Consider the following 27,306-nt stretch of genomic DNA (forward strand, 5'->3'; position numbering starts at 1 on the left):
GCCCCTTTTTTCCCCTGCTTGCTTGCTTGCTGCTGCTTCAGTGCTTATTGTATATCTCGCGTTGCTGTATTCAAAGGCTACTCATTCTACTGCTGCTATGCCTTATGCCACCACTCTCGCTACTGCTACAGGTGGCGTCTGGGCGATCATGCATTAACCCATTCTGACCTGAGATCAGATTCATACGAGGTTTCCACTGGACACACACTGGTCTGATTAACCCATTCTGACCCGAGATCAGATTCTAAAAATGTCAGTCGTTCTTCGATTATTCAAAAATAGCAGACCTACAAGCTCGTATCGCGCCACTCGGTGGCGCGCTATGAGCTTGTAGATCTGCTATTTTTCAATAGCTAAAGCATAACATGATGCTAACACCAAAATGGGTTCCCGTTCAGAATGGGTTAAACGTTGCTTTCACGGTAGTAGGCTACTGGTCATCATGTGAACGTAGCATAGATCAAGGCTGCAGGTCTAAAAACATACACAGCGTCTAGTCCGTCCACAGTGTAGAGTGGCGACACGCTTCGTCTAGTTCCAAACATTGTTCCTTTGGCGGAACTATCCCTTGAGATAGAACGAGCACTTCCGTATTCCATTGTTGCCACGGGAGTCAACACTAGCGTCGCCACTATCACTAGACTACTCTGAGTATGTCCGGTGCCCGTCAGGCATGTCGCCACGTCCGCTCATTATAAGCGTCTCAGGCTTGTTTTATTTAATCACTTGCCGGGTGAACGCCGTTGTTTAAACACACGGTTCGTTCGAAGCACCCTCAGCTTTACATGATGGTAAACTATCTGACGCTGTCGGATCGTTTTCATAATGATTCAAGTTAGTTTTTGTGGCTTGTTTTCGCGGACCTGGCCGCTCGTCTCCTCCAACATGGCAACTCGGTGCCCCATTCATTCTTGCCACGGCAATCTGCTACTGCTCAATTTCATGCTTCAATCATGCGGATTGTGGTGAGATGTGATCGTAATCGTAGTCCTGTTTTTTCGGTTGGTACCTTGATCAACGATAAACAGTAAAGCAGTCGCTTTGTGGTGGTCGCTTATTGACGTACCATTTAACGTACGAGGAAAGTGTTTCTCCTTTCAGCGGACAGTGGGTGCATATACTGCATATTGATATTGGCTCATTATTTTGCCAGTGGCCCGTGGGTGCTTCTGCTCCTGCGCACCCGCGGAGTTGACGCCGCCGAGCGTGAACACGCTGAATTAGCTGATCTACAAGCCGTGTGAGCTTCACAGGTCGGAGCTCCCACCATCAGCTCAATAAGTCACATTTTGCTGTGGTTTATTTCCGGGTTTTCATATTATGTCTAACCCCCTGATCGACGTTAGACCCTCACGTCGTGAGCTCGTAGCTCTGTAGTGGCCAAGAAAGAACGCTCCATTATTACATTGACAACTGTCAATGAAGGGAAAATGCTTGCCATATTGTCCCTCTTTACGCCACTCCGTCTCCTATCATTCACGGCATTTATCGTTCATGCCGGCACCGTTCGTTCACTTGACCTTCCATCACCTAGTCAACTTGAGCTAGCCCTTTTTCACCAGCGCCCCTCACTTCTCACGGGTGTGATTATCACATTGCGTTTGCTCAGGAATCGGCTCAAGTGCGCGGAGCGGCTTCCCGCTGTCTCCCTAAATCGCTCATTTAGGACTCGTCACGTTTCACTCAAACGCGAGATTTGATTTGCCATTCACACGTCCGTCGGATCCCAGCTTCAGTTAATGCTACGCAGGCAGTCATCTCTCATGGTCACGACATGACTAAACCGCAGCACGCATCACTCCACTCACCCTCTCCGACCGCTTTCCGCTTTCCGCTAACTCGATGCAGGTATAGTGCAGAAACATACAAATGGCTTGTCTTCAGGGTGGTCGTGTTCCATCTGGTATTCCTCTCCTTTCACAGCAAATCTCAAATCTGCTGCCGCGTTTGCACATTGTCGTACCTCGCCCAGCAGATATGGGAGTTTTCGCCACGGGTCACGTTCTCAATCTCCACGCGTTTGTAATCCGTGGGAAGTACGTGTCTCTGATGTCTCGGTACAACGGACACATGGTTAGGAAGCGTAGCTCGCTTTCCACTTAATTCGTGCGCAGTGGGCGCATAGTCTGTCTTCTCTCAGGATTCAGGTCCGCCTATGACGACCTTCTCGATGGCGAGACCGAGTCTGTACCTAATTAAGATTTTCTCTGTTACTCACCCGTCAACTGCATTGTTTCTCCTGCTCCAGCGTCAATTAAGTCTTAAGATTCTACTCTCACTCCAACTGCCACGTCGGTCCGTCCATACTAACTCTATGCTTGTGCTCCTCCTGTCCAGCTACCTGCTCGGCGATCATCAGGGAAACGAGCACCGTTCCACCGGTTCTCTCAACACGGACCCCCACCGAGCTGAACTCGTCAGCCATCCACCGCAATCTAATCCCATCAGCAGCCATGCACTGCAGCAGCTAAACTCAGTCGGCAGCCACGCACTGCAACAGCTAAACTCTTCGGCAGCCATGCACTGCACCAGCTAAGCTCGACAGCCACGCACCGCAACGTCTCAACCGCGCCGTAATGTCTAAACACATAGGCAACCACCCACTCAACGTCTCAAACCACTCACCTTAAGCCATAACCTATTCGCAGCCTCCGCTGCTCGGAGAGCTCAGGCCACCGTGCTACGCTCCCACTTCAGTTTTGGGGGGGAATTCCAAGCGGAATAGTTTCCCGCAGTCGGTCATAACATTATTAATAATTTCGGTTCCACGTCCACTGCGTCAGCCATAGCCAAAGAAACCTATGTTCGTCAAACCATTCCCCTTGGGTCTGCCGCGTTCGTCAAACAACACGACGCCCAGGTCTCACTCGATGCCCAGAGATCCACGGCGTCAGCTCCTATCAGATCAACGTTACCTTGTCCGCGGCCCGCGCCCCTTTAAAAGCACTCCTCTCCTTCCCATCATTCACTTGTGCTTCCGTTCAGGTACCCGCCACCTCCCCGACGCCGCCCAGCAGCAGGCTCCACCAGGTCGGTCCCAGGGGGGCAGGCTTAAGAGCCCCCCTGCCTTCGCCAGGCAGGATCCGAGCCGAGGCTCCGGCCCATCCCCACGGGGGCTCACGCCAAAGCTCCTTCACCATGTCTCCTCCTCATCATTCTGTTTATCATGCATCAGTCACCAGTTCTGTCCATTCACTCAATCCCAGCTCCATACTGTAATCAATCTATCTGCAATAAATCTCGCCTTCACCCTCCGTCTTGTGTAATCTCGTTAACAGTTGAAGTTATTTTCCACTACTGATCTCTCTCTGGCCGTGGTGGAAAAAAACTACTCCCATGTTTTTAAATAAATACTAAATCTAGTAGATCTACAAGCTCACCCATTGCGATCCAATCTATACAAGCTCTGTAGATCGGCTACTTTCGAAACTAAAAAAATATGTATTTTCGTAATGAGAATCTAAATCTATGAAGTACTGTAAGTTAAATAATTGTTGTCGTGGAGTACAAATTACAATATTTGCCACTGAGATGTAGTGGAGTAGAAGTATAAAGTATTGAAAAATAGACCTAAACTTATAAGAATTATACTTGAGCTAATGTACTTAGTTATTTTCCACTACTGCCAATACCTCAAAAATGCGCCCCCCCCCTCCGCCCATACACCCCCCCCCCCCCCCCCCCCCCCCCACACACACACACACACACACACACACACACACACACACACACACACACACACGACTAGGGATGGAGCTCGTTAATTTTTATTGATAACGATCACCTTATCGAGCCGGGTTCTTATCGAGCCCACTATCGAGCATTTTCTATTATTTTGTACCGCCACTTTAAAAGCGTAATTGTGTTTACACGGACAGAGCTGGTTGGCATTTATTTCTTGATTGCCTCTTGTCTTGATTGTTTAAACATGACCGGGCCACTATATGCCGCTATGCTCAATAACAAGCTTGATAAGCCAAAAGCTTATTGATAACGGGTACTCAATAAGCTGCTTATCGAAAGTTTTCGGGGTATTGGTTATCGAGGTCCATCCCTACACACGAAAGATCTTCATCCACTGCTCCTCGCTATACCTTCTTCTTCTCCTTCTTCTCCTCCTTCTTGGTGAAGAGGGTGTGGACCCACCAGATCTTGGTGAACATGCTGCCGTAGGCCAAGCTGAAGCCCAGGCCCAACAGCCACAGGCGGAACTGCAGAGCGCCAAAGAGGACGAGTGGAAGAAGGATGGAAGGAAAGTCACACAAGGAGAGGTGAGATACGTGGGAGCAGTACAGCGATAAATGAGTGGTGAAGAGACGGGAGATGATGAGGTGTGTTCAAGAAAGAGACAGACAGACAGACAGACAGACAGACAGACAGACAGACAGACAGACAGACAGACAGACAGACAGACAGACAGACAGACAGACAGACAGACAGACAGACAGACAGACATGGTGGTGAGAGAGACAGAGAGATGGAGGTGACAGGTGAGAGAGAGAGAAGTGAGGTAACAATAAATAGAGGTGTTTATTTGTCTCTCAGCAGCAGGTCTCTCCCTCCAATAACCATCACCTCAAACCTAACATGCACTGACACACCTTTATCCATCTCTCTCTCTCTCTCTCTCTGCCATTACCTGGCACACTACAGGAAACTGTGATCGGTGGACGTGGAGGCCATCGATCCCCAGCGGGAAAACGGCAGCCAGCGCCATCATGCAGCCCACTGCTGTCATGTTGTTCAGGTAAGGCTGCGAATTCTGAATGTAGCTGTGACAGTAACATGGTTTTGCATGCACACGCACGCACACACACACACACACACACACACACACACACACACACACACACACACACACACACACACACACACACACACACACACACACACACACACACACACACAAAAGCATAAATATATATTATAAAGTCATTAAAAGGTCATTCCCAGCTATGGAAAAAACTATTTTAAAGTTATCTGCATTCCATAGCAGTCGAGCACATACTTAAACAGCTGATGTTTCATTTCAGTTGCGGTACCATATATCTATGACATACATTTGAACCAGAGATACCATTTTGTTATTGCGGTGGCGCTGAAAATGGAAAGATTTTAAAATCCTTACAACTCACTGTTAGCTGGCATTACATAATTTCATATCAATCATTTCATATCACCAGATGCATTTGGAGCCTTCATCTGCGCTGTGGCATGGACAGATTAAGCAGTATGGTCATTTGTATTTAAGAGAGAAGAATGTTCATCTAAGTGCGTTATCAGACAGTCTCAGCATTTATGCTCAGATGTTAAATCCCACTTATTTTGCAAGGCAAAATATAGACTGTGAATTTCAAATCTGCAAGTATAAGAATGGACACTTGTATGGGTGAATTTCTAAGACTTCACAGTGTACTTTCACTTCCTCTGATCTCCTCTTTGTGCGTATTTTATTCATGCTAAAATATGAATGATAATTCAACTATGAGAGTATACAAATGGACACAAATTGGTCAATATGTACACTCTGACTCTAATAGTTCGATTAATATGCAGAATTTTACTGTGTTCCTTTATGCCATGAACTTGACCTGGTTCTGTACGCATACTGTATGCATGTAGTTGTACACACGCACATTCATTTTGTTTGTATATGTAAAGAACATGTGAGGTTTTATTTTATTTTTATTGTTATTAAACTGAGATGTTGATGTAGGCTTACTGTACTTGTGTTGCCTAATAAAGCAAACTTAATTTGTAAAAAGTGCTAAACTTGATTTGATTTGAATTGACAGAATATGTTTGGCTGCCAAGTGCAGTCCTGGGTGAAATAGTGTTTGAAATAATCAAAGCTGGTCAGGCCCTGACTGCCAAGAAGGCACCTGTTTGATATTCCCCAAAGAAGGAACCTCATCCACTCCCGGAAAACAGCAGATAAGCCAACAGATTTACAGGACTTAAAATCACATAAAAATACTGTATTAAAAAGGCATCAGATACATTGGGTGGGTTCACACGACATGGATTAAGTCTAGAAATCCTCCATCAAAAGGTTTTTTCTTTTATCTTTTTCATTTTCATTTTTTGTGTGGTTGAGTTTTATTTGCAGTTGGCCTATGACTATGGAAGATAATGTTACAGTATGATGCCACACCCAAATAGCAAGCTTCAAAGTCTGGGGGGAAGATATTTTAATTTACCACTATGTGACTAATGTCAAATAAAGAAAATAACAGTCCACTTGTTTTAACCTCTTCAGACCTAAATTATTAAAAAAATAGCTGACCTACCAGCTCACAATGTTGCATCGTGGTGCGTTGTGAGGTTATAGCACAGCTATTGTTTAAGATTTTTGACTATAATGACAAACCAGGGTTTTTAAACAAAGGCAGCCTAGAGGTGTAGTAGTTGAGCTCATCACCTTCCATTTGGAAGTTAGCCCTCTGGTGGTCAAATTAGCTGACAGATTTTCAAATTTTAGCTTCCATTCACTCTGCATACTTGCATAGATATCCGCCTGTTCAATTCTGATTGTTGTCATTGCACAGTCCTCCCTGTCAACTGTGCTATAAAATGAAATCAATTTGACCTCTACAAAAATAAATGTAATCAAAGAGATTACGGAGAAGACGGAAGAAAATGAAGCTACTTTATATTTTAAGTCATTTTCTGTGTGTAGGCTATATGCAGGTGAAAAAGTTAACTTTATAACATTTGGCTGCAACTCCTTTCAGGGAGGTTTATGGATGTGAGATCAGGTAGTGGTGATGTGGATTTAATTCAAAATGTCATGATGTCAAGAGGCATTTTCTTGAGTGCAGCATATACTGTACACATATACAGATAGACTGAAAAGTTACTTTTGCTCTCACTTTTGTGACTTTTTTAAATAATAAATAAAGTATCTTTAATACATCCATGAAAGCTTTTGTTGAGCATGCATGCCCTATACATTGACACCTGGGACCTGCCCTGTACCTCCACAGTCTGTTTACCAGTGATAAGGCCCACTGGAGGAAGTAGCGTGGGGTTAGCCTAATTGCTTTGCGCCAGTGGTAACCGAATAGTAACTAGAACTGCATACTTGCACTAGTAGGCCATAAATGGCCAACTAGTGCGCAAGCAGAGCGCGCAAGTACTTTCGACCGCTGTAAACTGTCAAATCTCAGTATATCTGTGAAGGAACGTTTGAAATGTATAATTATTAGGTGTAACTATTTGCTACCTACCTACTTTATGCATATATGCATATTATGCAGATCAGGCACAATTTGCTATTTTATTTGACTGATTATGTATATAGTATACGTATGACTAGCTCTAAATGATGACGTAAGACATACGTATACATATACATATACTATATAGAGTATGTAGTTGTAAGTTGATTAGCGGTATACTGTGGTTACTTTGCGCCAAAAACCGCGACAGCCAACCCGCCATTTTATGCGTATGCCAATAAAACAGCAGATTTGTGCCTGGTTTGCTGGGACCAGACTACACAAATGACCATATTTCTTACGTCATCATTGAGAGCTAGTCATACACACCACGTACTCTGGTCCCAGCAGATCAGGCACAATTTGCTATTTTATTTTACTGATTATGTATATAGTATACGTATGACTAGCTCCAAATGATGACGTAAGACATACGTATACATATACATATACATATACTATATAGAGTATGTAGTTGTAAGTTGATTAGCGGTATACTGTGGTTACTTTGCGCCAAAAACCGCGACAGCAACCCGCCATTTTATGCCTATGCCAATAAAACAGCAAATCTGTGCCTGGTTTGCTGGGACCAGATCACATAAATTACGTCATCAAATGACGTCATCATTTAGAGCTATAGTCATACATATACACACCACATACTCTGGTCCCAGCAGATCAGGCACAATTTGCTAGTTTCTTTCACTGATTATGTATATAGTATACGTATGACTAGCTCTAAATGATGACGTAAGACATATGGTCATTTATGTGATCTGGTCCCAGCAAACCAGGCACAGATTTGCTGTTTTATTGGCATACGCATAAAATGGCGGGTTGCTGTCGCGATGAACGATGACCGGGAGAATTTATTACTTGCGCGCTCTGCTTGCGCAAGTAACAAGTAATTAAATAACTTTTAACCCCATTAACCCCATCCACATTTCCCGGACACAATCTGGACCCGACCCAAACTGACGATCCATCATCATTATCAGAAGCCCACATACTTCTCTAACTCCGATTTCTGCTTCGGCGCCAAATGGTCACTCGACAAACATAACATAAAAACAATAAAAAGCTGTCATTACCCATGCACATGCCATCCGGCCACTGGTTGCAAGGAGTTGCATGGTAACCCTTTGGTGTGGTTTGGGCCATTGAATTCCATGCATTGAATCACTTGGGACAACTTGGGACGACATGCGTCAACGTGCAACAGGACGTATCACACCGCTGGGACAGCGCTAAAACCGCCTCGACCCTTTGGGCTTAGTGATCAAACCTACCGCACGTTGCTGTTGTAGATGTTGAACGTGAGACAGACGATACCGAACAAGATTCCGAGGCCGGCGAACACAGACACGGATGCAAACAGCTTCTGAGACAAGAACCTGTAGTCTTCAATCACTACCGTCCGATCAGCTGGAGGCCCGGCACCTGACACAGAGATAGAGAGATCGAGGCAGAGGGAGGGAGGGAGAGAGAGATAGAGAGAGGGAGGCAGAGGGATGGAGGGAGAGAGAGAGAGAGAGAGAGACAGAGAGAGGGCTGCTCTTATCATCATACATCATCATACATCATCTCATTCCGGCCAATCAGAATTTGCGTCCTCACCTTCGTCTTCAATGTATACGCACGCACGCATGCACACATACACACATACACACACGCACACACACACACCAAAAGCTGGACATATAGAGGGCCTCAATGATTATACGAGACGGTTGAACTTAATTAGCCGTTACGGTGTTAAGGGAAAACGAAGTGAAACTTAAAAGTAGAACATAAAAGAAGGTAGTAGCAGCAGTTTATAGCAATCATTGGCCGCATTAAGCACCACTTTATGAGTTGACAATGATGTGAAGAGTTAAGAGATAAAGGGTGAATAAAACATCAACACAAATTTATGGCACAGTACTGGAAGGATTGGGTTATTTATCAATACAACTTTCATTTAATCTGTGTGTTGGTAAAGGTATCTTCTTCGATGTCTAGAACAAGGCCTGGTAATAGGCCAGTCAATCTGTCAAGAGTGTGGTTATCTTGTCACAGGGACCAATAGAACAGTGAAACGATGCTGTATGTACCCCCAGTCCCCCACACAGGACTGAGTAATGGATGTCAAAATATGGCACACTTGTTTCACTGTGCCGTGTGTTATCTCCATCTTTAAATTATAGCATCTACATGAACAAAACTGTGGTTAATTAAAGCCTAATTGTCACTATGTCAAACAACAGTGTTGTTCGCCGTGGGAAAAGAATATTACGAAGAAAACATGGGCATCATCAATTGTGTCACATCCCCTTTGGCCTGGCCTGCAGGGTCTGTGTTGTCTGTCTCCCTTTAGTGTAGCGGTACTCCCCTATCTATGTGTTTCCCCTCACAGATCTATATCGGTGCATTGGGAGCACCTGATCACTGCTCCCTGGAGCTCTATAAATGAGTTGGTGGTGTACACTGCCTGCATCCCCCTCCATTTGTCATGGCCCCACGGGACGGGTTGTGACAATTGGAAAAACAATATTTATTACAATGACTCAACAGCTCTAGAACATTTACAACCCATTCAAATGTAAGTCTCCAAAACATCACAAATTAGCTTTGGTGTTAATTAAGCATAATGAGCTTTAGGGGTTTGGGAAAGTGCACACAGATGCTAGTAGTCTACACTGTAAAATCCTCTGTGTTATCTGCGGGTCCATTTGGTTACCATTGTACACACTCAGAGTGGAAGTAACACTGAGAATCTTTACAGTGTAGTTTGGAAAGTGAAGTATTCCTAAGTGAAGCTGGCTCCATGTGGGCAGATGGATGGGGGCAGCCTTAACACTATCACCAACCTCTGGCAATGACAAACCTCTGTCTAGTCTAATCTAGGATGGCCTGCAGCTGCGTGCGTGCGTGCGTGTGTGTGCGCGTGCGTTCGCACAAGTGAGTGTGAGTGCAAATTGCATATCTTTCTTACCTGTGTGTGCATGCCATGCATACATGTATGAGTTTATGCATGCATGTACAGAGTTGTGCATGTAGCCAGATCATCTGTGTGTACTTATGTACATTTCTTGTATGTGAGTGAGAGAGTGAATGAGTGAGAGAGTGAGAGAGAGTGAGAGAGAGAGAGAGAGGGAGAGCATCTGTGCATGTCCAGGCGGAAATAAAATCATGTTCTGTGTCGCCAGGAGGGTAAGGATGCGTGGGGGTGGGTGTATGGTTGGGGGTGGGGTGACGTGTCAGCGATGATAAGGGTGATGTGTTGGCGTCACAGGCAGGACAGCACAGGGTCACAGCCAACGCTTCACCGTGTTTTCATGCACATGGTGTTGACACAGTGTCAGTGGAGTCACAGCACTGACACATGTGACATATGTATCAGGTATGAACTCTGAATGAGAACTGCAGCTATGCATGCTGCTCTGTGTGTGTGTGTGTGTGTGTGTGTGTGTGTGTGTGTGTGTGTGTGTGTGTGTGTGTGTGTGTGTGTGTGTGTGTGTGTGTGTGTGCGAGCGCGCATGCGTGCGTGCGTGCGTGTGTGTGCATGCGTGTACGTAGTCTGTTGAAATGGCATGTGCTTGCACAATTTAAACCCTCCTCCGTCCTTGATCAGGGAATCAGGACAGGGAGTTGCCATGGAGACCCATGCAGCTCTGTAACAGTTGCCACAGCGATTAGAAGAGCTGAGTTTAAAACGGTTGTTAGGGGCGACCATGAAGAGAGTGAGAAAGTAAGGGAGGGAGGTGCTAAATAAACTGGGAGGAAAACAGCTTGAGAGCAACGCTGTAAAGTAGCCTAACATTTAGTACAGTAAGGTTGCATTCACGGTACAGTAAGTACATTTACTCAAGCAATGTCAAATGTACTTAAGTACAATTTTGAGGTACTTTTACTTTACTTGAGAAATTATTTATATTTTACAAATATTTGACTTTGTAATAAGTTACTTTGCAGTTACTCGAGTAAAATACCATAGTATTTCTTCCATCACGGATGGAGGGATTAAGCTTCAGACTGGGTTCTGTGAGAGTGCAGTGAACTAAGCATACCTCTGCCACAGATCTATGTACAAAAAACTGAGTCAACTCAGAAACCCAGGAAATCAATATGATTTGTCATCCTTATTGGTCGATAAAAGCATATTGGTCAAAAAAAGGTCAAACCAATTTCAGCTCTTCCAGTCTTCAATGCACAAAATGTCAACTCTGTTACCCCCAGGAAGAGGAGCTTTCTGAGTTAAGCCCTGGTAACAAATAATTTCCTTAATAGCCTAAAAAGCAACTCTCTGTGGATCCCCGCCAGCATGCAGGATTGATTATTGGCCCAGTCGGTCCAGGCTCAAGTGTGTCACCTCTCCAGGGAGGGGTGGGCCAGTAAACAACCACAGAATTGGTCCTGGTCTTGGTGGCTGAAGAAAATCAACAGTAATAGATTTTTCACAGACAGCAGACTGTAACATGGATAGTGTGGCCCTCAAGTCTTAGCCTCCCATGCACAGAGTGAAAGAGAAAGCAAGCTGTTGGCTTGTGTGCTGTAAGCTAAGGCATCTCAATATAGGAAATGACACAGGACCAAAGACATATTTTTCCCTTGTCAGACTGGGCGATTGAGCCAAGAGCTGGCCTGTATTTGCTTCAGCATCAGATTGTTGTGCATCTGCTGTGATGTGACATTTTAACACGTGCTGATGAATGGTGGTGGTTGTGAGAAGGGGCTAATTTAGGGTGAGAGCGAGTGATTCATCCCAAATGAATGGTTTCATCCCAACTAGCGGTTAGATGTAAGTTATCCTGATAGACATGATTACATATTATTTCAAGAGAGTATTCTAAGTTAAGCGACCAGAGGTCTAATGTGATCTAACAACGCTGACTCGCGGCTTGACAGAAACACACACACACACACACACACACACACACACACACACACACACACACACACACACACACACACACACACACACACACACACACACACACACACACACACACACACACACACACACACACACACACACACACACACACACACACACACACACACACACACACTGTAGGCAATATAATCAGCTATCACCCCACCTATCCAGACGTCATTGCCAAACCAGGAGAGGTTCTTCTGGGAACTGTCATAGTACCCGATCTTCTTATAGCTGCCTCCTAGATGAGTGAGAGATAGAAAGAGAGGCATGGCATATGATTCGGCTAAATTCAATTACATCACATTCATTTATTTTAAGCTGCCTTTCTCTTGGAGAGGGCAGGAGAGACTGACAGAGTGTAATACAAATGGAAAGAATAGAGAGAGAAGTAGAAAATGAGAGAGATCAATTAGTAGGCCGACTGTTAATAGATTAATTTTGTCGTAGATTAATACAAATTAAATTCATTATGTCTCTGAAACAGTGTTTTAATACTGCAGAAGCCTACTAGTTGCAAGTTATTTTTGTTTTGTTTACAGTTAGATGTTGGATTGTTTGTGCCTGTAAGAGTTCATAAATGTTGCCCTTTTGTCTGCTACATTTCCATTGCTTTACTTTTGCGTGGAAATTGTGTTCATTTAAATACTTGCCGGAGTCGCATGTGGCTGAGTCTACTGTAAATTGGCGATGGTAAATTAGCGAGTGTTGCGCTGAATTCTGTGACTGGAGCTCTTACGCCTTATGGGAAAGCATTGTGCAAAGGAAATAGAGCATGCACCTCCACTCTAGTCTGCAACACTGGTATGAAAAACTCAGCTCCACTGATTTATTTGACTATTGTGCACTCCCAATTGGCTTAAAGGACAGCCAATGAGTAAAAGGTCATGAAAAAGTCACGACTAGTGCAGTGACTGGAACTAGTAAAAAAGAGAGAGTGGCATTCATGACCAAGAATACTGATAAGGCCCTTGAATTATTCAGGAATTCAAGTCAGGTTGTCTCATTGTAGAATCAAATTGCATCGACACCATAACAGGAAATATGAGACTGGGTGGGTGGGAGCTGGGAGGAGGAGGGATTATAAAATCTCATCCTTAGGACACCAAAAAGAACAGAGGTAGAAAATAATCCCCAACCTTATCCTGTGCAGGAGAAACTCATTAAGTCAGCGGTGACAAATAGGGTGCCATTTCCAGGAATGGCATAAGACAAAGGCTTGAGCCCAATTAAACTGAAGCCTTGAATCAACACATTTCTGCATCAAGCGCATTCGCATTCGCAATTATGTGACATTGAGACCAATTGCAGTGAAATCCCACCGTAGCAGTCCCTCCCAAAAAATAATAGGCCTAGGTTTCGCTTTGTAATGAGCAGAGAGCAGGCATGAATCAATGTGAAAAATACAGTCAGCAATGACCTAATTGATGAATGAGTGACATTTACTCCTCAGACCATCCTTCTGCAATAGGAAGTCTATGACAGAGTGTGGCCATGAGGGATTCAGTGTAGAATGGCATGTGTGGGAGGACAAAAAGGCTGAGATAGCAGAGTCATTAATTTTACCTTGCAGTTGTTCAATAAGTGTCATTGCCATCCTGGAACCCTGAGCATCAAACACCACATGGCCCTAAGACACAGGAAAAAGAAGAAGTAAATGAATAGAAAAACTGTAATGTGTGTAACTAGTGTAACAAATTTTGCTTTAATCTAACCAGTTCAACTTAATGACGCCGTAGTTTCTTACACCAACAGCATAGTGATATATTTGCACTGCAGCTATGTTTGATTAGGTAACTACCCCCCCAGCCGCCCACAGTTATATATGAAACTAAACACCTTCAGCCTAATGTATTATTTGTCGTATGAAGCTGTTGCTAGGGACGCGGACGTATGATGAAGTAAGTATAAGCCACTAGCCATTATCCTATACTCAACATCCCCATGGCATGTTCCCTTCTACTGCTTTTACTGCACTCACCGAAACCCCTTCAAATGAGCTTGTGTTCAGGGCCCTATAGATCTCTGAGGTGATGTCATGGTTGTTGTAGTTGAAGTCCTCCAGGCGCCGGCCCTTGGCTTTCAGCGGGGCCACAGTCTTGTTGAGGGCCAGAGCCAGGGCCCACACCGCATCGTAGGCTAGAGGGGCCTCCTGGAAGCCACCGGTCTCCTCCGGGTTCAGCCCACCCAGCCGAGACATCAACGCTGCCTGGAACTCCTGGGATGTCTGATTGGGAATGAACAGAAAGTAATCCTTGGCTTAGCCCTAACTTTATCTAGCAATAGACATAAAATGTATTAAGCTTTAGATTTCCTGGCCAGTTCAAGGCCAGTGAGTCGATGTACTGTATTTCCTCCAACTGCACCTTAGTCTGCCCCGGGGTCTCCTCCCAGTGGGATGTGCGTCGAGGACCTCCCTAGGGAGGCGCCCGAGAGGCATCCTAACCAGATGCCCGAACCACCTCAGCTGACTCCTTTCCAGGCGAAGGAGCAGCGGTTCTACTCCGAGTCTCTCTCGTGTGACTGAACTTCTCACCCTATCTCTAAGGGAGATGCCAACCACCCGTCGAAGAAAACTCATTTGTGACGCATGTGTGACAGGAAATAATAACCAATCTCCAAGGTATGAAATGTCTGAGGTCAATTACACTTCCAACTCAGCCATGTCAATTACAGCTCATTGAAATTCCAGCTTGGCATTTGGTATTAAAAACTGCGACTAGCTACCGAAGACTAGCTGACAGTGTGCCATCGCAGACAGTTCAATATTGGAACAGCGGCTTCATCTGCGCACACTTTCTGGCGGAAAAATATGCCAATTCTGTACTTGGAAATTGAATTTGAATATACTGAATGTGAATGGGAACTGTGCCCGTGCTGTGGGGTCTTATTGCTGTGGGGAGTTGATATGGTACCTCAACAGCTACTATACATCAGCAGGTAGCGTCAGGTACAGTATGCATACATAAACAACCGCTGCAGATAAGGAGCAAGGGAGGGATGCGGCGAGGGGGAGAGGGTGTCAGAGGAAGAGGGAAAGGCGGGGGGAGACGGTGTCAGAGGAAGGCGGGGGGAGGGGGGAGATGAGCAGTAGGAGGTACATTTCAGGTTTGAAGAAAAGAAGCATAACATTGAGAAAGAAGGGATGAAGAAAGACAGGCGAGCAGAGGAGGAGTAGGAGGTGGCTGAGTTAGCCCATTAAGACCTGAGGCCGATTCTACAAATTCAAACTCTTTCAAGATTTTCCACAAATGTTCAAAAATAGCAGATGTACAAGCTTGTATATCTGCTATTTTTGAATAGCCAACGTAATAATCTAAAATGACACAGATGATTTCCTAGTTTTAATGGGTTAAAGGGTAACGGCAGGAGGAGGGACAGAGAAGAGCGGACAAAAGAAGAAAGCAGGAGAAATTAGCTGCAAGGTGCCGGGTCAATGAGATGATGGTGGGTGAAGGAAACACAGTGCACAGTGACCAGGGAAAGTAAGACAGTAAGGCGGAGTCTAGCTCAGTGCTCCTCAAACATTTTCATGTCAAGGACCCCCAAATTGATAGGCTAAATATACACTTGGCCGCTGCCCCCCGTTTGAAAATATTTTGTACCAGGGATCCCATAAGAGAAGATTATGTCGACTTACAAGCCCTACAACCAAGCCCACACACGTTGCAAGGTTGTAGATAGACTATTTTCAAACAGTTCCTCATTTTGCTAGGGACCTTAAGGGACATTTCACCGCTGGAAGAAACTGCAGTCACTCAATGTTAATACTATTTGTAGTAGATAACAGTAGCACAATTTGAAATTTGCACCCTATGACCATAAAAATTACGTGTTTGTTTAAGTGGATTGCTGAATTCCTACAATGACAATAATGCTTTGGTGTGGAGGTGTGACTTGTAGTCGAGGAAGGAAGTGAGACCACATTTTCATGACAATGGTATCATGACTAAAATATCTAAAAACACATAAAAACCCCAGGAAAGTGTTTCTTGTGTCCTAAACATCATTCAAATAAGATCTGGTTGCAAAATGGCCCTTTGACCCATTTTGACCTGAGATCAGATTCTAAAAATGTCTTCTACATCCTGACAGTTTTCTGAAAAAGCTGTTTCTATGTCAGTGGTTCTTCGGTTTTTCAAAAATAGCAGACCTACAAGCTCGTAGATCTGAGCTCTGACCACCAAAAGGGGTTCCCGCCCAAAATGGGCACACCTGGGGGATATCCTGGACCCCACTTTGAGAAGCACCGGCCTAGCGTATTAAAGCATCACCCACCAGGTTGGAGGCACCACGGATGGTCTCTGGATTCAGCATGACGATCTCCGTGGTGACGTGTCCCTCCACAGCCTCCGTCATGTTCTCCACTGTGCAGTTGATGGCTGGGTCTTTAATCTTGAACCAGTTGTCTGCATACCAACCAATCAGGAACCACACATACTTCTTCCCATAGAGCTTCTCTTTGAACACCTGTGGGAAAAGTTAAGAGAGTTAAAGTAACGCGATTAATGTGTGCCTCCTCTCTGACTCCAGCAGCGCATTGTGTTGCTATGAAAACGACTAAATTAATTTAGACATTCCACAAAGAAACTAATTACAGAGTCCAGTTCCTAGCCACTAGCCAGTCAGGATGAATCTACTGTGATCAATTGAGTGGAAAGGAAAACTCACCTCGCAAAACACCTTCCTGGCTTCGGTCTCGTAAAAGAGCCCCACAATGATTCTAGCATCCTGGCGCTGTGACACGCACGCACGCACGCACGCACGCACGCACGCACGCACGCACGCACGCACGCACGCACGCACGCACGCACGCACGCACGGACACACACACACACACACACACACACACACACACACACACACACACACACACACACAAACCCAATAAAAGCTCTTAGTCATAACATTAACAGCACAATAACAGCCAAGTTGTTATGCAGTTCCTGCTACTTCACAGGGCGGCCGCGTGCCGCTGTTCGGGAGCTGTTAATTAGCCCTGTGCATTAAATTTCCTCAATCAAATCGCCTCTATGCTAATGGCATCGCGCATGCAGCTGTGAGCCTGTGAGCAGCTGAGGTGAATTTTACATCAAAGCACCTTGAGGTTCTTGACAGCAACAGCCGGGTCGGTGAGAAAGCTCTGACGAACACTGATCTCAATGCCTGCCTCCTTCGTCCTCTCCTCCAGATCATCTAGCGTCTGGGAGATGAAAGACAATTAATAGACAGAGACGGAGACAGACAGAGAGGGTGAGGAGGAAGTTTTAGAAGGTTAGAAAATCCACCTTTCAGCTGGAAATGATCCCCCCTCCCTGTACATTTATTTTTCCTGTGATGATATTGAATTTTGTTGTTATTTTTTATGTCATGTCTATGAATTGATTGCATATGGCCTAAATGGAAACAAGACCGCATGGAGGTTCTTTTGGTGCTATCCCTTTTGGACGCATATGCGTGCGTGCGTGCGTGCGTGCGTGCGTGCGTGCGTGCGTGCGTGCGTGCGTGAAAGAGGGATCATTAACCTCCATTACAGGAGAGAACCTGAGTGCCATGGTATTGAGCGCTGTGCCTGGGAGAGATGCATTGCCTAATCAATATTCCTCGCAACCAATATTCCAACAAATTACTTCAGAAATCCTACAACAATTGCCTGGAATGAATACTTAAAAGTAGACTCTTATAGCCTGGGAACAGGCACTTCTGCACACACATGTAATAACGACATGCTGATGACACACACACACACACGCGCGCGCGCACACACGCACACACGCACACACACACACACACACACACACACACACACACACACACACACACACATACAGAAGCCAAGAATGTACAGTACATTGTAACGCAGGCATCATTCACACATAGTACACACATACACACTCAAACAAGACAAGAAGAAATGATCAGTCAAAGTGGGGACCGTGGACAAATAAAAAGGTAGAGTAAACTGAAGAGTGAGCTAATGGGTGACCAAATGACAGGAGAGGACAGAGGAGATGAAACAGAGATGAAGTAAAAAATATTTAGTTCCACTGACTGAAGTGAACACTTCGGTGGTCTGCTGAATGGTGGCGATGCGTGTCCACTTCCACTTCTGGAAGAGCCGCACCCTGGTGGGGTTGTGGAGCGTGGCTGAGGGGTGGGTGCGGAAGAAGGTCGGGAAGCGCTGTCGGTTGGACAGGGCAGGCGAACTGGAGCCGTAGGACAACTGGTGGAGTTGGAAGCAGAATGTGTGAGAAAGTTGTTGACAGAGGGAAGGCAGAGAGAGAGAGAAACAACATTTACACTTTTGAGCAGTTTCCTGAGGATGTCTCCTCAATACATCGGCATGTGACTGATGTGAGGAGACATCATTCACCATGGATTCAGATCAGAACATGTCCCCTCTGTATTATATGCACATTGCTGTATTGTGGCGGTGAGTTCAAACAGCGGGAGACAGAATGATTGACAGATATAGGAAAATTGAAACACATGAAGAACAAGAAAGAACCATATCACACCTTAATTTTCCCTGGTTACGTTTAGTTTAGTTTATTTATTTGCACAATAAAAACAGTACAAAAAAGGTAACATCAATAGAAGTGTGAAGTGTGTGCAGGTGAGAAAAGAAACCCAGGGAGGGCTTATATGTCGTTCTCACCAAAGTTAATATAAAATTTAACAAATAGTAATATACAAATAGTAAGACAAAGTAATCAAACATAGGTATGGAAAATAACAAAAACAAAAACAACAAGAAATACATTATTTACACTTGTGAAGTGTGTGTGTCTGTGCGTGTGTATGTGCGCGCATGTGCGCGTGACTGAGTCAGAGTATGTCTGAGTATGCACAATAAGGCTACATTACGTTAGAATCAATTGGAGAGGGTAACTTCAAGAGGCTGGCCTTCAATCTATGTTTAAAGTTACAGAGTGAAGATGCGGAGTTGGCAATAAGTATGTGTGAATTCCAGAGTAAAGAACCTCTGACTTTTATGGAGAACTTGCTAAGAGTGGTACGGCTGAAGGGAGGATGAATATTGTCGGATTGTCTAGTATTATAATCATGAACTTGAGAGTTGGTCTTAAAATATTCTTTGAAAGTTGTAGGAAGCATATTTGGAAGGTAAGTGCATTTATATATGAAAGAACAGGATTGTACTATGTTAATGTCATAGATAGACAGTACATTTAGATCCTTAAACAAAGGAGCAGATGGAGCCAAATAGTGAGAAGAGGTAGCTATTCTTACAAATTTCTTTTGAATAATTAATAATTTGTGTAAATTGGATGGATATGTAATTGCCCAAACGGTATTGCAATAAATGAGATATGGATAAATCAAACTGTAATAGAGGGTTAAGAGGCAAGCCTGATGAACCAGGCCCCTAATTCTTCTGATGATACCAAATGATCTTGAAACTTTGTTGGTTACTGTATGTATGTGTTCTTTCCAAGACAATTTTTCATCCACCAGGATTCCTAGGAACTTGGTGGATGAAACTTGACTAATTTCAATCCCACCAATAGAGATCTTAGCTCTATGATGACAGTATTTTTTGTTTTTGCTCACAAAAACTATAAATTAGATTTATTTACATTTAGTGATAACTTATTTGCAAGAAACCATTCGGATAGCATAGCTTTGCCAGAATTGGCCTCCTTTATGAGAGATTCGAAATTTTTGTGAGTTAAAATCAAATTAGTATCATCAGCAAACAGAATTGGGGTAAAAGATGAGGATACAGCAGCCAGGTCATTCAAGTAAACAATAAATATTAAAGGTCCAAGAATAGACCCCTGAGGGACCCCACAAGACAACTTGACTTTGGATGAAGAACAACCATTGGCATATACATATTGTTCACGGTTGGAAACATAAAAACATAAATACGTAGGCTACAGTACATGTTCCCAGAGGAGGGTTCTGGGCTACTAGCTGCTGCCTTGGTGTGGAGGATCCAAGGTAGCAGCCTCAGTATCACCCATAATTATGGGGGATACTGTAGCTCTGGTCCATAGCTCTAATGCGTTGCATTTAGAGCTATGTTACTCTCGACTTCCGCCGCTCGCATGAATGCAGACCAGCCTCTCGTCTTTAGCGTAAATAAAAATAAAGTTTTTGCTACTCACCAAAACAAAGGCGGGTTGTGTCATTAGAAAGCCTACTTTCCTTACTGGAAGCACTCTGAGCCCCCACCACACATAAACGGTACTTTTTGGCCAAAAGGGTTTTTTGTTTCCACTCCACTGCGCCTTCTACCGATATTGCCCAGAGAATTTCCTCATAGAAAATATTTTTCCTCCGGTGAAAATAAATCCCTTTCTGGCCAAAAAGTACCGTTTATACCATTTATACGTTTTATCGCACTCACTCACTCACTCACGCACACACACACACACACACACACACACACACACACACACACACACACACACACACACACACACACACACACACACACACACACACACACACACACACACACACACACACACACACACACACACACACACACACACACACACCGCAAACAACCAACAATGCAAACAACCAACAATGCAAACAACCAACAATGCATATAGTTTTGAGCACTGAGGACATTGGAATGGACTTTGTGATACAGTAGATGTCACATGTCATGTAGACATCTGTTTGTGCTCCCAGCACTAACATCCCCGTGCGTGCCGTACACACAGGTAAAGAAGGTGTTGATACAACAACACAAATAGTGACAGCTGAGCTCTAACTTGACGCGAAAGCGAAAGGGGCAGAAAGCATTTATGTGTACTAGGGGGAAATAGCTGCAGCTTCCACTGCCAACGTACATTAAACACATGACACTATGTCCCAAAACTGGGAATGTAAATATAGGTTAACATTGAGCTAAAATAGGTAAATATTTTGCTTGTAAATCCGCTATTTGACATACTTGTGTACATTGATTAAATGATGTATCACAAAGGTAACTGTTACACACACAGGGAGAAACACAGGAATAAAGTAATATATACAGAGCAGTCAAACAAATTCACATAATGCAACACATGCACACAAAATATATACAATTGAGAAGAGCACACTTTGTGCACGCAAAGCTTTGTGTGTGGTTCGGTTGGCCAAGTCAAAGACCGTGAGTCTGTGACAAGTATGCGGAAGTGCCATTTACGCCTGTGCTTTGTGGCCGTGATACGTCACTGCCTTTACCTCTGCATCTCCAACCCAGCTTTGTGGGTGTTCGCACCAAGGTGGCAAAATTGATTTAATTGATAATGCAGCTGCACTCCCAAAGAGACAAGCCAAATCCCCTATTTCTGCTTTGCTTTCAAAAAGACAGACAAAGGGAAATCTTTTGATTCCCACCACAACATCAGCCCTTGTAGTGGCAGATCAGTGGCAGTCCCTGGCTTAGTGTCACCAAAGGAGAGCAATGTGGTATCAAATTAACACCATGCCAACAGAGGAAATTTTTCGCATATGGGAAACCAATCATTTAAGCCTAAAAGGAATCCTTGTTGGCCATGGGAGAAATTATAGGCTTATGGATTTTAGGCACAGCTATTTCTGTCACATTCACCTAGCCTGGCATTGACAGACTGATCACATGGGCTCATTCACACGTTCTCGCCACGATATCGTGGAGAGATCTAGCTGGCAATGCCAGGTTAACATTGAACCCAGGTCTCCTGCATGGGAAGCCAAACATTTACTACTTGACCAGCAGGGAATCCCCCCCACCCCTCCCCCCTAAGCCTTTGGGCTACAGGCAGAGATACTCACTGTCTGCTACTCAGACAGAGAACGGCAATGGAAGTAATTGCTTGTGGCAGTTACTACGCAGCAAGTGGTGGCATGTACAGTAGTAAAGAGTGCAACAGTGTACGACTACGAGGGAGAGTTGAGGCGGGGGAGCAAGGAGACGAACGACCAAGAGGGAAACAGGCGCAGACAGTAATGATAGAGAAGAAAAAAAGAGCGGAATAAAGACACAGAGGGAGGAAAGATAGAGGGAAGGAAATAGAGCAGAGGGCCCCGGGCAAGGGGAAAGGATGGAAGTAGGGGGAGAGAGAGAGACAGAGAGACAGAGAGAGAGAGGGAGAGAATTCAGATTTTACTGTTGAACAACATAAAATGGCAAATAACAATACTGGCCGTGCGGAAAGAAGGGGTTGTTTGCACTCACTGCCTAACCGCTTAATGAAAGTTGTATAAGAGAACAAAGGGCTAAATATGAAGTACATCGGCTACAGAGTGCATGGAAGAAAGAGCAGGCATACAAAATACTCAAACACACTTGAAGTTACATGAGCTGTTTATGTTGTTTTATTTTGTGGAGCCAAAAAAACCCTGATAGAAACCATTCTTTTTGCCGCTGCCTTTCATGAGTTTTTGCACTGTAATCATATTATTATAAAATCCTAATGTCCTTTTATAATTTATAGTGTTTCCTTTGCTCTATGTGTGAAGCACATTTAATTGCCTTTTCAGGGTTGAAATGTGCTATACAAAATAAACTTGCCTTGCTTTGCCTTTGTGCCCTTGGTCACTTTGTAAAGTGCATAAGCATGCCGATTTCACCTTCGTAGATCCTGACTTGATTACTAAGTGGCTAAGAAACATGTTTACTCCATTTGCGCTATGGAGCAGGGCAGTCAGGTAAACATTGGCTACCAGTAAAAGCGGACCCAACCCAACTCCCTCTATAGGTTTCTCTCAGTGTTGCATTGGTCATTGCACGCAGTACCATGGCCCCCCCCCCCCTAAGATCTTTCAGGAACATGCGCGCACACACATGCATCGATCAAAAACAACCATAGGTTCACACCAACACATTTTTACAAAACACTGCAGAGTGTCACACCAGTGTGAATAGAGGGTATGCGGGTGACATCATCATCAAACCAGGAAGTTATGCAGGAACGCCTACTGAGTGGCAAAAAAACGACTTTCCTGGCCTCGACAGCTCATACATCCACATAGAAAAGTCCTATCTGATTGCATTAACATTAAACATTGTTAAACTCACTTTGCATGTTGCTTTGCCACTCGATGTGCCATTCACTTTAAGCATGGGCATACCCTCTATTAACATAGGAAGCCTGAATAAGCCCATTATGTTTATGTGACTAACTCCTGTAGTGTAGGTGCGACGTGTGCTTGATGTCATCAACATAGCGTCCCCCGGCAAAGACAAAATCACCAATTCAACATTGGTTTCTCTGGGTATGAAACCACAGAAAGAATACTCACCACTATGAGGTTCCACATACGGGCAGCCTCAGCCACGATGGTGGAGACACCGCTGCAGCCGGGCATCAAGACGATCTTTATGGGCTCCGTGTAGAGAAGGTCATAGAGCAGCTTGGTGGATTCACCGGGGTCACACTAAAGTGGAGGAAAGGATGAAGAGAGGATGATGGGAAAGTACAGTATGGGTGTTTGTTTGAGTGGATGTACATGTATGTGTTTATTCGTGGGTGTATGAATGCATGTGTGTGCATGGATGGATGGATGGATGGATGGATGGATGGATGGATGGATGGATGGATGGATGGATGGATCACGGCAGAGAGGGAGAAAGACAGATGGGAAAGGAAAAGATGGGCAGAGATATAGCCAGGAAGGGAGAGATAGTCGACCGGGGGGAGAGGTTAGGAGACCAGATAGGGTGAGGGAGACGGTTTATGACACAGGAAACAGAGGACATGGGCGATGGAAGAGAGGAAAGATGAAAATGAGACAGATGATAGAAAAAAGAAGAAGGGAGGAGAGAGTGGTAAAGGAGGAAAGGAATCAGAATCATCTTAAGTTGTCACCTCACAGGTGTATATGTGTAAAAAAGAGGAAAGAAACAACCACAATGCATTACATAACTTGTCCATGAAGCTCTCACTGTCCTTTATAGCAGTACAACACGATATCCATAAGCATAATAATATTGTGATGTCAGAACAGGCCAGCTCCATATATGGAGATCTAGGGCCTCTGTCCAGAGCCCGGGCAGAGGCAGTTCTGGACAACCGTGGGTACGACCAACTCAAGGCCGGGCACTGCTAGCCTGGCGCAGCCAGACTTCATCCGCCCCTATTGCATATGCATATGCAATTATGCATATGCCCCGAGGCGGAGCCCAGCGAAGTGGTATATTAGTATTGCAACGCGAGGCTAGGTCACTGCACTCCCTGTGGTGGTGTGGAACACGTGTGGTGAATTTGTCGGTGGGACGAAGGGTTCTCGAGCTACGTGATTACACACACACACACACACACACACACACACACACACACACACACACACAGACTTGGTGCATTTATGATGAAATAACATTAATAATAAAAAAATGTACAAGTTTATATAAATTTGTATTTATTATGTATCAATTATCGCAACTTTTCAGGAAGCCTGCAGTTTCTATATGCTTGGATGACCCATTGATTGATTGATTGTCTACGGCTTTTAAAATATTTAACAATGAAATTGGCATTATGAGAGCCAAATAAAAACTACATTAGATCCATTGGAACAGTTATTTTTTCCATTCCCTGAACAGTCATGGTTTTGGATATACAAGGTTTCTGCCTGACAGTGACAATATATAAAGTATATTGTGTCTGTCAGGTGGAAACCTCATATGTACAAAACTGTTACTTTGCAGGATTCAAATTCAAAAACCTCAAACGTAGCCGATCTACAAGCTCAAAAACATGTTGCCGTTTTTCGGACTTAGATATGCCAGTTTTGATGCTTTTGTACAACGCTGCAGTATGATCAAAAGAAAACCCACAAAAACTTAAAATATAGATATGAGGTTTCTGACTGCGACAATATGCACTAAAATATACTCGCACAAATACACATTTACATGCCCATCCAAGAAAATAATTCCTCCCACCAGCATTCTGAATGTCATGAAGAATTGCACGGCAGTGGGTGATGGCCTACCAAAACAATTCCCCGGCTGAGGATGACTGTAGCTGTGTGACTCCTCTGAAGCAGTGCTTCTCAAACCTTTTAATGTCAAGGAGGACGTAGAGTAGAACATACATAATCTCCATCCTACTCCTCTCCTCCCGCCCAACACTCCCTTCTGACAGGCCCCAGCCCGGGAATACATTCAGTGACAAATATCACCCTCCCCGCCCAGCTTTCCACTCCCAAACAGTGCAAATACGGACTAATTGTCTTCGTATAGACGCTCGACAAAGGGTGGATTCGAACCCACAACCTCCACAGTGGTGCACAGGCACTTTTACCACTGCGTCACTCGAGCCACTGCTGATTCTTTTTTTTTTTTCTTTTTATCCCACGATTTTGTAACCATTTTTTACCCCTGTGTCAATTATCTAATGTGATCCTGGGCTCTACACACCCTCCGCCAACCTAGTCCCCATATATGGGGGACATGGGGAGACGGACTTGAACTCATGCTTCCTTCATGCCTAGTGTCCAAGTTGCTCCTTTACACCTGACAGGGGGGAGTTTGGTTGGATGTAGCGCGTGGAAGGAACACGTTATTCCAACCAGTTCCTTTCCCCTCCATCAGGCGCTGGCTGGCCAGGGGGCCAGCCAGGGCAAAAGTGCATGTGAATGGAATGGATAACCATATAGTAGCCTACCTATACCAACCTACCGGCCAACTGTCCCTACGCGCATGTGCACGTGCACATGCACACACACACACACACACACACACACACACACACACACACACACACACACACACACACACACACACACACACACATTTGATTTATTTTATTTGGATCTGCACAAGAGGCGTAATACAATAGACCCAAACACTGATCAGAATTAGGTTATACATTATATGTGACAGACTCCAGCAAAAAGTGCCACATCTCGCCAGAATGAAAATTGAGTAAATCAATAAATATATTTTTTTTTTATGTGATTTTCTTTTTTTTCATATTAACACAGTTTGAATGTTGAAGGCTTTCCATTCCAACATATTGTTCATTTGGGCAAATGAAATGTCAAAGTGGGCTTGTATTTCAACACGGTTTTGGGGGCAGAGAAGCGCAGTTCCGAGATTTGCATTACATTTACATTCTGTACTTTAATAATCTGTAAAAATCTGTAAAAATTGTGGGCCTTTTTGCTGGATTATGTCACATATGGTCCAACCAGATATAGCTGGGGAGGGAAAAGAAGAGAGAAAAAAAAATATATAGCACATTGTTGACATTGTTGACTATTACTTGACACTACTAGACAGGATGTTTGTTTTGGGGTTTTTAAGCCACCTAGGGATAAATGAAACAACGCCTTCTCCAGACAGACAGACTGCCCATAGTAGCTGAGACAGAACAGTATTTAGCCAGCTTTTTTGCATTTGTTTTTAGCAATCCACCCAATTGCAGACCCCTGAGCACAAGTTTATGGACATGGCCCAGACTTCCAAATACAAGGACAATAAGTTGACAGTTATATCCCAAGGCCATAATACATTCCACCAGAAGTTTGGATGTAAAACAAGTGTCCATATACAAATCAAATGGGCAGCCTATTTCAAATATAGTGACAGTTTTTCTAATTTCATTGATGAACACAATAGCTGGGGTATTTGGAATATTTTGTAGTGAATTGACATGTGTGTCATTGTGATAAAACCAGTCTATTTTTACAGTGCTGTGTTTATACATTCTTGTTGTCCTGTCCTGTACTCCTCTGATCTTGTCTGAGACCAGGTCCACCAGACGGTCATGTCTGGCAATGTACAGTCCTTTATAGTGGCTGCAACCATTTAAGATGTGTGCGACTGTTTCTTTGTCATGTGGTACTGGATGTAGGATGCAGTGTGGGTCGTGTGCTGATGGGTACCAGGTTGCCAAGTTGAACGTGCACATGCACACGCACACGCACATACACACACACACACACACACACACACACACACACCAAATACCCATATAACCGCCACTGCTGGTGCTGTCCTTGGTGCTGAAATTCCCCAAACCAATATCAGTGTAATGAGTGTATGTTAACATGTCTTTGATGGCTCTCCAGCCACACACACCCTGCCTGCAGTGCAGTATGCCTTTGAAGAAAAATGATGATTCCCTACAGGAGAATGACAGAAGACTCTTCTTAACGTACTCTCTAATTACACTGCAGATTGAATAATATAAAAGAAGCGTGAACAGAGAATAA

At 44.2% G+C, this 27,306-nt stretch overlaps 1 protein-coding gene across 2 annotated transcripts in view; it reads right to left on the reverse strand.

Annotated features, from left to right (window-relative positions):
• Nucleotides 1-27,306, reverse strand: part of gabbr1a (gamma-aminobutyric acid (GABA) B receptor, 1a) — a gene marked incomplete at its 5' end in the record, with an annotated part of 64,599 nt that overhangs the window by 18,039 nt on the left and 19,254 nt on the right. For both annotated transcript variants that reach the window (XM_083761546.1, XM_083761547.1), the window contains 11 exons: nt 4,095-4,211; nt 4,640-4,772; nt 8,510-8,660; nt 12,302-12,379; nt 13,705-13,768; nt 14,120-14,365; nt 16,417-16,608; nt 16,810-16,875; nt 17,240-17,341; nt 18,191-18,361; nt 23,389-23,523. In XM_083761546.1, coding sequence (XP_083617672.1) covers nt 4,095-4,211; nt 4,640-4,772; nt 8,510-8,660; nt 12,302-12,379; nt 13,705-13,768; nt 14,120-14,365; nt 16,417-16,608; nt 16,810-16,875; nt 17,240-17,341; nt 18,191-18,361; nt 23,389-23,523 — 1,455 coding nt within the window. The remainder of the gene's footprint in view (nt 1-4,094; nt 4,212-4,639; nt 4,773-8,509; nt 8,661-12,301; nt 12,380-13,704; nt 13,769-14,119; nt 14,366-16,416; nt 16,609-16,809; nt 16,876-17,239; nt 17,342-18,190; nt 18,362-23,388; nt 23,524-27,306) is intronic.

The sequence above is a fragment of the Protomyctophum parallelum genome (genome assembly GCF_964188405.1).
Source record: "Protomyctophum parallelum genome assembly, chromosome: 3".
Classification (NCBI taxonomy): domain Eukaryota; kingdom Metazoa; phylum Chordata; class Actinopteri; order Myctophiformes; family Myctophidae; genus Protomyctophum; species Protomyctophum parallelum.